General features: G+C 35.8%; 1 protein-coding gene across 2 annotated transcripts in view; it reads right to left on the reverse strand.

Moving 5' to 3' along the window:
- Nucleotides 1-13,587, reverse strand: part of PCSK5 (proprotein convertase subtilisin/kexin type 5) — a 229,708-nt gene that overhangs the window by 98,453 nt on the left and 117,668 nt on the right. For both annotated transcript variants that reach the window (XM_066181295.1, XM_066181296.1), the window contains exons 8-9: nt 10,598-10,810; nt 914-1,014 (exon numbers count right to left, since the gene is read on the reverse strand). In XM_066181295.1, the coding sequence (XP_066037392.1) occupies nt 914-1,014; nt 10,598-10,810 (314 nt within the window). The remainder of the gene's footprint in view (nt 1-913; nt 1,015-10,597; nt 10,811-13,587) is intronic.

Genomic DNA, 13,587 nt, shown 5'->3' on the forward strand with positions numbered 1-13,587 from the left:
TGAAAGATGGAAACATAATTATGAACTACATGCAACTTGGAACTACTATTGTGTGCAAATTTCTTACTTCCTTCAAAGAAAATGGCTGACCTCAAAGGAAACTAGTTTTCTTCAGAATTTCATAGAATCAATCTCCTAGAACTTAAAAACATTGAGAAGGATTCGGGGTGAAGCATTCCATCTTAAACCTGCAGGTATTATCCAACAGAGCACAATTTAATGCAAAAGGTTCTGAAATACAGATTTACCTGAAGATCTCTCACATTTCTGCTGCTCCATGAAGGATATTAGAGATATATATTAGGCATAAAGAACAAAATCATGCAGTTGAGAAAATGCTTGTAAAACAAGTAAGTTTTTGCGCTAAAGGTACAAGGACTATGGAGCTACACTATTCATGGTTTTTAGAGCTGAGAAACTGACCCATGTTAAAAAATAGACTTGTGTCAGCATGCAGAAGTTGAGATTTTATTTTTCATACTAGATTAACTTATGTTCAGGTTAACCTATCAGCTCCTAAAACCTCTTTCAGTGTTCAAAAAACAGACATTGCTAAGAGGAGCCTGGAGAAGGGAGGTGACCTACAGTACCCTGCAGGGTACAGCAGATCTAGGCAGCCTTCTGAGTGAACGGTAAGATGTGAGGATGCTATACATCGTTCAAAGGAAAACCCCTGTGCTCAACATTGTTTCATGTTACTTCAACACTGAGTACTCTGTCAGTATCTCCACAGTATCTGCTTTCCTTCATCTGAAGTAAGCATGGAGATCTTTCCTGTCCTTAGAAGGAAATTATGTGTATTATGACAAGAAAGGTTCCAAAGCACTGTGTGAGGTCTGCATAAAGATGCTAGATGAATGAGAAATATCTTCCTATGCTTAATTTTTGTTTCAGAATATGTCTCAGATCTTACTTTGCTTCCAGTGCCAGGGCAATGATGCCTGCAGCCATAGGTGCAGACGCTGAAGTTCCAGTATGGCTGTCTGTGCAACGCTGCCTCAGGTCTGTAGTAATCTGGAAGAAATTGAATCGTGTGAAATCAGAACACAACTTCAGAAATCAGAGCATTCATGAAACTTCAAGTAAAAACTTGAAACTTCAGTTTCATTTACTTGAAAGAGTCACATATATGTGGAGGGTATTTTCCTCTTTAATTGCAAGGAAAGGAAGATACATGATATTAGATGTTCTGAACTTGAAGTCACTTATGAATTTAGACAGTGTTCTCTGTGTTGCTCCACAGCAAAGACAATCTTTTTTAAACCAGAAAAACATGCAGAGGGGTTTGAAACTGCACAACTAAAATTCTGCCCCTCTATTTGAATTTACAGAAGACTTTCCCTCCAAGAATCTCAAAGTGCTTTACAAACAGGAAGGAATGAAATCTTATATACAGACTGCTTATGCACATTTTAGAGATGATATAGAGGTATAAAGGGTTTGATTAGGTTGCCTGAAGTCACAGGTGACACAAGAGAATACAGTTTGGCTCATGCTAAGTACCCTGTTCAATCTTTCATTCACTCCTTATGCAATAAATCACATGAAATTAAGCAGTAATTCACTGGAAAATCCTGATGTGATAACAAATTTGGCCTAGCCAACGCCAGCCAATTAGATGTTTTCAGTTTTAAATTGTTATGTCTTTTGCATAGATAATAACATGCTGCACATATTTTTGTATGTAATCTAAGTGGATGTATAAACTGTAATGTGCAATACCAACTAGACACACAGCCTTTTACTTAGCGTTAGGATGTTTCTATCCAGTAATGAATTTTACACAAATGCTTTCTCTAAGAATATAAATCACGAACAAAAATGTGTTTATTCCAAATCTTGCTTCTTTCAGGCAATGTCAATCTAAAGTGATTGTATTCTGCGCTTGTCTTCCTGAAGAAGAGTCTCTCTGCAGGAGCAAGGCAGCAGAGGTAGGATGTCACTACTGTCTAGCAGAAGCTCAAGCAAAACCCATGTGGACTGGAGAGCAGTTGTTGGAAGACAGCAGTCTACAACAGGGAAATCTCGACGAAGATGAATGGCCTGTGATGTCAAAACTTATCCTCAGAATTTCAGTCACTGCAAGATATACAATATCTGTCTGAGGGGCAGAGGAGAAGTTGCTTACATAACACTTTATCTAAGCATACGGAATTATTGTGATCTAATTCACCAGTATTGTACTTCATTTCCTACACAGATTTGCAAAAAGATGGGAGAAGGAGAGGATCAGAGGACCAAAAAAATCACAAAAAAGCACAGGGCATGTAAAAAATGCCTGTTTAGCTTTGAAACCTCAAGATACATGAAATGTGATCTGAAAAACCAGCTGCATCTCATCTGGGCAGAATATTAGCAAACACAGGCAGGAGGTATAGGTTTCACACTTGATTTTAGCCATATTTAGTATGTTACATGATTTGTACAAGGCTGATGAAAACTCTCACAACATGTAAGCATATTCAAGTTAACACAGAAGATTTCTAACAGAAAAGGAGCTAAAAGCACCAAGAAAATGTTGAAATCAAGTAGGAAGCAAGTGAAACAATATTGAAGCTTCTAAAAATTGAAAAAGACATACGAAAGCATTTATAATGCCAGATCCTTAAATCAACTTACTAGAGACTGTGTTTCTTTATTAATGAAGTCTAGAAAGAACTTTTTTGTCCTCTATCATTTAATATTCTTCAATGATGCACACCTTGTTAAATAATTTCTTCTATCCTTCATTGGCTAGAAGTTGAAACCCCATAAATAAAATGTTAATGTAATTTCCTTCTCTCTTTCCCTCTTGTCTATTGATTCTCTATTTATTTAGATGATGAAAATTACCAGTGTTGGGAAAAGCTTTAAGCATGGAAATTGTATAAGCGCTGTGACAATATTAAGAGATTAAACTGCTCCAGGAACAGCCCTAATGCTGCATTGTCTATATGTGCAAATACAAGTAGTGATTTTTCATGTGGAATTAAGATGTCCAAGTACTAGATGATGACACGTACCCAGAGACATATATGATTCAGGTATCCCATTTGAAAAATACTGGTCAGTGCTGTGGCAAGGGCCAGGAAAAAGAGAAGGTGAAAAAGGGATTGATACATGCTCATATCTTTCATATCCTGGTAGTTTATGCCCTCCATAAAAGGGATGCAGTGGGTGCTTTCCTTGGAGGACCAAACGCAACAAAGCATCCAGAAGCTCAGGTAGTAAAAGCGCTGTCATAGCAGCTTTTCCCTAAAGGACAGCCTCTGTCAATACACTGGAACACACACTGAACTGTACTATCCTTGTTTCTCGTCCTCTGGAAGAGCATCCTTCTACACTGATTTTACTGTACTGCCGGTACAGATATCAAGCACAATAAGCCATGACATCTCTTTAATTGGCAACATTGTTCCTCTTGTTCTAAGTGGATACTGTGGCAGCAAATTGAACTATGGACCCTTATCTTGCTTTCAGCAGACTCTTCAGCCGAAAATGTGCTGAGAAAACTTTCTACATGTAAATCCCATTTGAGCTAATTCAAAGGAAAGTTACTGACAGCAGCTGAGATGTTTAGGTGTAGATTACCCCCAAGATCTGAGGCACATTTTTCAACACTGTAGATTCACTGTCAGGGGACTGTAGCATTTACCAAAAGAAAAAAAGAGTACATGATCACCCAGAGGTGAGCAAATTTCAAGAAGAAAAACGGTGCCCAAATTCCTGAGCAATATAAAAACATCATCAATCACAATAAAAGGGTGTGGTGTTTGATAGCACCATGAAGCTGCCATTGGTGTATATTAGGAATCATTCTGATTGTTAGGGTGGAGAAAAGGAGAAATTTAAAATCCTTTCATTGAGTATAACACAACTGCTGATCTGTGAAAATGCTGATCCAACTGTCCAAGAAAACTCCAGTGCAGTATTTCCAAGTTCTTCTAAAGAAGTTGAATCAACTAGGTTTGATTGAAGACAACGACAATGTTTCTGGTACTTGCCTAGTTTAATCAACATGAAATTAGCCAGACAGCCTGATGAAAGGCAGATAGAAATTATAAAAATCACTGCAGTGCTCTGTAATACCTTCCATATGCATTGGTGCAAAATTTTCAGAAAAACTAGGTATTAATTAAAGGAAAAGCATCTAGACACACCGTAAAAGTTTTATAGAAGCAACTTGCTCTGAGCAACTTGCTCTCTGAAGGAGATGTCATTTTTGTACAGTCATTATTAAGGTTGAATCATCAATCTTTCCATAGTTTTACCAACTAAGAAATTGATTAATAATGTAAAAAATGGGATTTCTCTTGGTAGAGACTAGGCTCATGTACCCTCTCCCAAGCCTCTGCATTACTTCATCAAGTGAGTCTTCTGAACTGATTAAATAATTTTTTACCTTCTGCTACAGTTCTTCAAGAAGCATTGATTTCTGTGAATCTGTGTCCCTAGAAGTTAAAAGATTTTAACAAAAATCTATTCTACATTCTACAGAGCCTATGCATCTGTATGTACTCAGAACAGAAGATGCCACATTGTGTTCTGTGATTATCTTGTGCATATCTTGATAACCTGAGTTTCTGGAGGAGAGCAGGCTTTTGTGTTTTAAAAATGTGCAGAAGACAGGATGGGCATTTTTTTGTTGTTTCAGTTCTGCTTAGAGTATAAGTATCAACAAGAAGAGAAAGAAAATCAGCAGAAGAATTGCTATTTATCAGAAGACAAAAAAACTGATGGAACATTAAGTATATACTTTATTTGCAGGTTATTTGCAGGAGAAAAGTAATTTAATAGGCTCATAAATTGTATCTATGAGGAACTTTCTGATGTCAAAATCTTAGTGTGTTATGAAATCATTTGAAAAACAAATTCAAAGAAAATGCATTTATGCAATATGTTTGGTAAGTGAAAGAACCATATAGATAATTATATTACATGGTGCTTAATCTATCCTAGCCACATTGGCTGGAGGGAGGAAGCTGTCTTTAAGCATAGTCCTATGGTATTCAAAGAAGAGAATATGATATAGCAAGGGAGTAATTTGAAAAAATACCTTGACAGCTGCATATTATTAGCCAATACTTCTGTGCTGAGTTATGAGAGATAACATCTCTAAAGAAGTATAACTTTATAGTCTTTACCTACTGTCGATTTGTCTCTGTCCCACAGTGCAAGTTTCTATACCTGTAACTATGCCAACACTTTGCAGCTGCCCCGGGAAACACCTAAAAGTAATTCTAGTTCTCTTCCATAAGTCTATGTAAAGGGCTATCTATCTATTGGCATCTTTGGAACATTTGCATGCTTTGAGCATTTCAGTATATCCACAGGGTGGAAACTTGGTTCATAAGAGGCTAATTATCACTGCAATAAAACTCAGTACAGTAGAAAGTCAAGTGCACTTGGTATACTTTTCCTGAACAACAACGAACACTTCCAAGAAGGTGTGCCTACCTGTAATCATTAGCTTGAAATATTTTAAGCTGTCATTGCATAAGACAAGAAAATTCTCTAAATTAATGTTACATCCTATATTTTTAACAAGCAATTATAAAAAGCTGGTAATAATGAAAAAAGAAAAAAAGTGTTTGGTGTAGTTATAAAAGTGTTTGTGATTCTATTACTCCATATTGAAATCAAATCATTTTTATAACAACTTTTAGTCTACAAAGTGAATTTCTAATACTTGGTTACTGTTTGTTCATTTACCTTATAATACATTCTGCACTTACTGGAGAGAAAAACAGAGACAAAAAGAGGAAAAAAAGATATTCAGCAAAAGAATTGCAAGGAAAAATAGAAAAGAGCTGTGGAACATGACATTATACAATCGTAACCCATTCACTGTTCCTAGGTCTTTGGTAGGTATTTCTGTACTGCAACACCGCAGAATCTCACATGATACTGCATTCTGTGCTGTGTTACATGACAAAAAAAAAAAAATTAGTTCATTTATGTTGGTTGTAAATCCCACGCCAGGTCACTTCTTCCTGGTTTACTGCTGTGGCATTTTTGTTTCAAATCTCACTCCAACAAACAAAATCATCTTATGATCTGATCAAGTATTTTTACTCTTCAAATTTTGGCATAGAGTTGAGCCCTGCATTGTTTGTCAACTGCATATAAATTTATATACATAACAGAATTTGGATAATTTAAATTTAATAATAATCTTTCTATTCACCCTGTATTGCTATTTTTCCCTTTAAACTTGCTGCAAGCTCTCAGCTTCTTGTGGAAAGATATGAAGACAACCTCTGACTCAAAAGAAGCATCAGTTTAAACAACTATGAGATATGATCCAGTGAAAAGGATGCGTGGTACAACAACGAAAACAAATACATATAGTTTCCAGACTCTTCTAGCACTTTACAGCAGTTTAAAAAACTTAGTATTTGAAATTTTCAGTTCTGTCTTGAGTTCACTTTTTGTTTCAAATAACACTTCTTTCCAACATAAATGACATTTGATAGGACTTTAGGAGGACTGAATTTTGGTACACAAGCTGGAGAAAAGAGTAGCAATACAATCATTAATGCTCTTAGACTATGAGCAAGACAGTCCCACAGGTAATAGCAATATTCCTGTCTCCATGTGAGAGGTGTATGCTGAAAGGACTTCTCAACAATCAGTGTGAAAAGCCGGTTTCACAATTTCAAGGAATTTCTCACTGGGTTGTAGCATAACAGAAGCACATAGTTATGCCTTATGTGGACAACTGGTTTACACACAACACAAACAGAAGTTTTTATCTCCATTACACGGTTTCACTCAATCATTGAAAGTATGTGGAAGGGGAACAGCCTTGCATGCCTTTAAATACCAAGGACCACTAGAAAAACATGGAAGAGTTGTATGTTTCAAAAGTCAATTGATAATACAGTAGGGGAAAAATAATCTTGGCAGGAATTTTTGTAGTCTGATTTTCAAGCATTTGGGATCAGTGACTCTTATGGCACAGGCAACTGCAAGGTTGCTTTGCACAAGAGTAGTCAAGGATAAATTACATTCTGGTAAACATTCTGGTAAAAATGGTAAACAGACCTGGGTTAATTCTTAGGGCTACTCAGACTTATGCTTTTGCCATTCACTGTGCAAAATGATGCACACTGTAGGACTAAACTAACACTGGCATATGGAATTGAATTCCTTTGAAAAGAATGGAGGACCTGACTAGTAAAAACAATCCATCTGACTAGTAAAAACAATCAGTGCTTATAGAATTAATGGAATTTAATCAAAAATTACTTTTACTTATCTCTGATATTCAATGTGAGATCTCCAAGGAAGACTCCAATTGAGAACATTTTTAGAGGCATATTTTTAATTCTTTTCAACAATGTTTATGTAAAATATCTTCCTTACTTTCCTAATTATGGAATAATTTGTGTGCATTCTATATATAATAATTACTATCTCCTTTGTAAGGTATACTTCACAAAAATATTGCAGTAAGAGATTACCCTGCTTGTATTAGCACAGTGCAAAGTTCCAGAAGCGATAGTCACTATACTTTGGTAAACTAAAAAATTATATATGTTTGTGCTCCATTAGAAGTCTTTAACAATAAAGGTGAGATCACCTCCAGGTGTTTTTGATCCTGGTGCAAGACATAAGGGAGTGAAATGTCAGAAATTAGCAATATTCTTTTACTGAAATAATAATTCTGTAAAAGTAGAAAGTCTGTGTTAACTAAAAAGAATGGATGACAATCATCAAGAAAATTACAGCTATTAAGAAATCAGAGGAATGCACAAAGCTTAAATTAGCAACATAGGAAAGTACAGATCAGGACTGAGAAATACAGAGATATTTTAGTCAATATTAAAAACACGAACAAGTATATAAAGGAAGAGCAATTAATTACATTTGAAGATAAAAGATGCAGAGAGGCAACAAGGAAAGACAAGCTCAAATGGTGAAGCCTAAAAAATAAGGCATAAGTATATTTTATTTTCAAATACATCAGAATCAAAAGAATCCCCAAACCAATACTGTATTAATTGTCAGAGATAGTAGTTTATAGTAAGCAGCTATTTCACTGAATGTTTCTTTTTGGAAAAAAATTTCTAAATTAAATTTTAAGAGCGGAGAGAGATGATAAATCATCTTCCTATTTATCTCTACTTTAAATAACAAGTTTAAATCAGAAAGACTGGAAGTGCCAAAGACTTTTACAAGAACTGGAAAGAGAAGTGTTGTTTTAGCAAATGTTTGAACACTGCACAAGTTCCAGAAGACTGATGGAAAACCTGCATAGTGTCATTATTTTAAAAGGGTAAGCAGTATTGTCCTTTAATGACATCTATTTACCACCTTTTAATGTGGTGTAAAACAGCTGATACAGGATTTAAACTAATTACTAATAGATTAAATAGCTAGTAGTATACTCAATGGAGAATAACATAAGATGCTGGAAAAGAAAGCTTGCCAAAGCACTGTAGTATTTTTTTCTGGCCATCATTTTGGCCGAAAGTAATATATTTAGGATTTTACAAGACGCATCATGTAATACTGCACATTTCAAAAAAGGTATTTAAATTTAAGAGATTAAAAATGTACATGATGGATAATGCATTGATTTAAACAGGGATAATTATAATGTCCAAAAATGTAAGCATGTATAAAAAATAAGAAGCAGAGGAATTATATATACCCTTATAGCATATATAGAAGAAATGAGTGTTATTTCTAATCAGGTCTTCTACAGTGTGGTTCTTCGCCATACTATGACCTAAAGCTTTTACCAAAGACATAGAAGAAAACATCAGCACCTTCTGATGAGTGTTGGAGAAACTTGGAAAATGACAAAGTGATGATGGGGGCTAGTCTGAATTGAGTACTAAACCAGCCAGCCGTTAGTAGTGGAATAAGGAGACCCTAACTACCATTAGGTATTCCCTCGAACCACCAACTTTGAAAAAGAGAAGCAGCAGCTCTGAAAGTAGGCTAGACATCACACAGTGATGGACACATTACATGATAGTGAAGCTAACAAGTCTCAGTCAGGGTCAATATATAAAGAGAGGAAAACCAACCTGGCACACACAGACACCTATTTTCCCATGTGTTTGTTACTGAATACTGCTGCTATCTGACTGCTGTGTCTAGTTTGGATTCTAGAAGCTTGTAACATAAAAAAGGGTTTATAAGAAAACATGAGTTAGAATGACGCAAGACCTTTACCTTCCATTATCAAAATGGATTAACTGTTTGGGCTACATGGGCAGAGAGAAGACAAGACAACTGGAGTGGTCTTCATTCTAGCAATAAAATCTGTGACACCAAATGCTTAGAAATCAAAGCTAAAGGGGCTCAGGGAGAAAACAAGAGAAATCTTTTAATGGCAATGAATAATTAAAAGCATTTACTCTAAATTTAAGTAGATTTTTTGTCACTGAAAACTTTGAAAACAATATTGATTGTATTTATAAAAATTGTTGTTGACTAGACAGCAACTGCTGGATCCAAATGACTCAGGGAAGTCTTACAGATTTGGCTAAGTAAAAGGTCAAGCTGGAGGACCACAATGACATCTCTCAGCTTATTAATCTCACTTAGATATGAAGGAGTTAGTGAATGTCTTTTAAAGGACAGTGACAGGAATTTAATCACAGAAGTGAGGACTCCTAGTAGATACAGTAATTTTTTATTTATTATTATTATTTTTCAGGGATAACAAGAAACATGTCAGGAAGAGAGAGAGAAGGCTTCAGTGAAGACAAGCAAATAAAGAACAGAAAAATCATCAGAATGAAGAAGGATCTCAGAATAAGTTTAAAACAAAAATTAGACCATCTGAAAATAACGAAGAATCCAAGAAGGGATGGCCAGCATCCCAGAATCCTGAAAGACAAGGCAGACAGTATTAAAAAAAACAGAGAGGCAAACATTTTTAACTCTTTATTGACACCAAGAGAAGGATCTGCTAAGGATCAGAAAGAAAGAAATGTTACATGAGTCCTGAAGAAAGCATATGGAATAAAAATAACCCTCCAAAGCCTTCAATTTTCTGATCCAGAAGTAAAGAATTTCCCTAAGTTAAACACAAGAATAAACAAGCAGGGGAGAGGACAATATTAGCAAACGTCATCAACCTAAGTAGAAAGGTTTAAAAGGTTAAAAGGAGTAGAATGTTGAATACTGGAAAGTATCCTAAATGCATTCATTTTGCAAAGGAACATAGGATGTACAAATACTAATGATATCAACAGATTATCAAACAGGATAAAAACTATTTGTTATTTTCCAGCAAAGATGAGAACACGAGGGAAAATACATGCTGGCTGCTTAGAAATGAGAAGAGGAACAATACAGAAAAGACGGGCACTAAACCTAATTTTCCTTAGTATATATTTCCAGAATAGGCAGCAATATGAGTAATAACTGATTGCCAGTGAATGTAAAAGAGGAATGATGCTGGCTCAAAACAAATCTGAGAAAATAGATATCTAGGTAAACTGCTAATATTTGTGCAAAATGTGAAAACTATTGATAACTGGATTTAAAACAAATAGAATATATTAGTATAAATGATTTCTCTTTCTCTCCATCCCCCAAAGTCACTGCATAAAATACAAACACATATACATGAAAAAACAATTAAAATCCATACTATTTTCCTGTCATAGGATTCTCCACTGCTGTACGTTGTAGCTAGTGTGGATGCACATTCTTCCAGATACCATGGCTTTTTTCCACTTTCAGCTGTGCTGCTTATGGAGATAGTGTAGATGCTGTTGGTGTAGCCATCACAGGAGCAGTGGTCTCGACTTCTTCCACCGTTTCCAGATGCCCAAACAAAGACTGAACCTAAGCCTCTTCGTCCCTGTTCGGAAACAGTACAAAAGATTTGATTAAAAACTCTTCTTTTCTCCCTCAACTTCTCAATAGCCAGGTCTTTTCCCCCAAAAAGACATCTCATGAGAAGAAGAAAATAAAACGACTGAGAAGAATAATACCCTGAGAAGAATCTGAGATGAGAACAAGATTTAGCAGATTTCAGAATCAGACATTAGAAAAAATTGAGAAAATAAGTGGTATGAACACAGAAACAACTTTAGTTTAGATACAACTTTTAAACAGCATTTGTTGGTCTGCATCTATGTTATCCAGGTACACAAAGAAAGTCATGCTGAAAACTCAGATGAAGGAGTAAAATATCATACTGGGTTGGTTTTCTGGGTTGCAAGCACATATTGCTGGCTTATGACAGCCTCTCATTCACCAGCGCCCCCAAGTCCTTCTTGAGCCCTTCTTAGCAAGACTGCTTTTGATCTGTTCATCCTACAGCTTGCGTTGATATTGGGGGTTGCCCTGATGCAGGTGCACCACCTTGTACTTGGTCATATAAAACCTCGTAAGACTCCTATTAGCCCATTTCTTGAGCTTGTCTAGGTACCTCTGGATGGCATTCCATCATTCAAGAGTGTCATCTGCAAATTTACTGAGGATGCACTCGATCCCTTCATCTATGTCATTGATGAAGACAGTAAGTAACACTGGATAACAATACCAGTGTGGACGCCTGAGGGACACTTGTTACTTGTGTTACATTGCACTCTGAGCCGTTGACCACTGTCTTCTGGATGTGAATGTCCAACCACTTTCTTATCCAACAGTTTTTTTATCAAATCCATCTCTCTGCAATTTAGAGAAGGATGTTGTGGAGGATTATCAAACGCATTACAGAATTCCAACAAATTACATCTGTAGCCCCTCCCTTGTCCACTGAGGCAGTCACACCATCATAGAAGCCCACTAGACTGGTCAGGCAGGATTTGTCCTTGGTGAGGCTGTGTTGGCTATCCCAAATCACATCCCTGTCCTCCATGTGCCTTACCAGAGCTTCTAGGAGGATTTATTTCATGAACCTCTCAGGCATAGAGGTGAGGTTGACTAGTTGGTGGCTCCCAGTGTCCTCCTTTCTACCCTTTTTGAGGATGGGTATAATGTTTCCCTTTTTCCAGTCACCTGGGCCTTCACCAGACTGCTACGACCTCTCAGTTATCAAGGAGATAATTTGTGAGTTTAATAAAAGCATACTACCTGGAAAGACTTTTCAGCAAAGTAGGTTAAATAGCAAATTCTCCTGACTAGTATCTACATAAAGTTATGTATCTAAAATGCAAATTTTCATTTAGAAACATTTTAAACAGAGAGAAAAATCCCAAGATGCCAAGTTTAATGTACTATCAGGATCAGTCTGAATACTAGAATTTTTTCACTTCCTTTTCTTGATCTTAGCTAACACACCAACAAAAAGATGCAAAATAGCAACATTTTCAGTGTAGTGGGATTTTTATGTTTGGTTGCTTGGTTTTTTTTGGCTTGTTGGGTTGGTTTCTTATTTTTTCTTTGTTTTGTAAGTCAACCTTCATGAAATGTTACAGCTCTCTTTCTCTACCTTTCTTCTTCACACACTGGTATTGAAAGCAGCATTACGTAATTACATATGGCTAAACCGATACCCACAGGAAATTCAGAATAACCACCAATACAACCAAGACAGAAGAAATGAGAATTCAGGGTAATCAAGCCATAGCTTCCATTAAAAAAAAAAAATTTAAAAATTGTAAAAGAACGTCTCAAGAAGATGAATACAGTAAAATGTCCTACTAATAACAGTCTGTAATTTTTCTACTGTTACCATCAGATGGTTCTGTGAGCAAACAGCAATATAACATGATTTGTCCCATGCAATAAGAACCTTTTCACTGCAGGATATGACTGTATTATTAGTTTGTTTGCACAAAGAATGTATCTATTTCATTAGATGTATACTTATGCCGCTGTGCTAATAATGATCAACAAGCTGCAGAAACAGGTATTTGAACCATTTCTGGCCACAAAATCATGAAAACATGCCAATGGATGTTAGAAATTCTGCCTTTATAATTTAAAATTTATAAACATCAATTTAGATTTTTAATAGTAAGGGCAAGGCTCTAAAACTAATAGCCATCTGCACCTGGATTTACGTTTTTATGCTAGGTTTTTTTTGGTAAACAGATTATGGCAAATATTTCTTTAAAATTAATGTCTCCTCCAAATATGTACAGGATCAGTGTCCTTTTTATTGCAATAAAAAGTAAGTACCAGATGCACTGACCAATGGAAAAGAGTATTTTCTATATACAAAATAAGAATTGCCATTCCTCCAATGCACTGCAATAGTGTATATATAATAGCCTGGTCATTCACAGAAAACAACAGCATTACCTTCAGATCAGAAAACATGCTAGAAATCTTGTTCCTAGAAGTTATTTGGCAAAGCAAATGGCAGTCTTAAAAACAATTACAAAAACAACCCTCCAAACTAATTTCAACACTTATGTTCAGGAGAAGTTTGTATCTGCTGCTCTGTGAGATAGATGGTTGAGGGGCTTCAGTGGTAATGGTACATAGACAGTTGGACTGGCTGATCTTGAAGACCTCTTCCAAACTTGATGATTCCATAATCCTATGATCCTATGAATTTGACTAAAATGATTTGTCAAGTAAATAAATTCTGGTTTACCATTTGATTTCCAAACACTCTGCTTTAATTCAACCATCCCAATCATACTTAGGAAAACACAAACTTGTTAGTAACTATACCCAAAC

The sequence above is a fragment of the Chamaea fasciata genome, unplaced genomic scaffold, assembly GCF_029207755.1.
Source record: "Chamaea fasciata isolate MVZ Bird 193981 ecotype frontalis unplaced genomic scaffold, bChaFas1.0.hap1 SCAF_4, whole genome shotgun sequence".
Classification (NCBI taxonomy): Eukaryota; Metazoa; Chordata; class Aves; order Passeriformes; family Sylviidae; genus Chamaea; species Chamaea fasciata.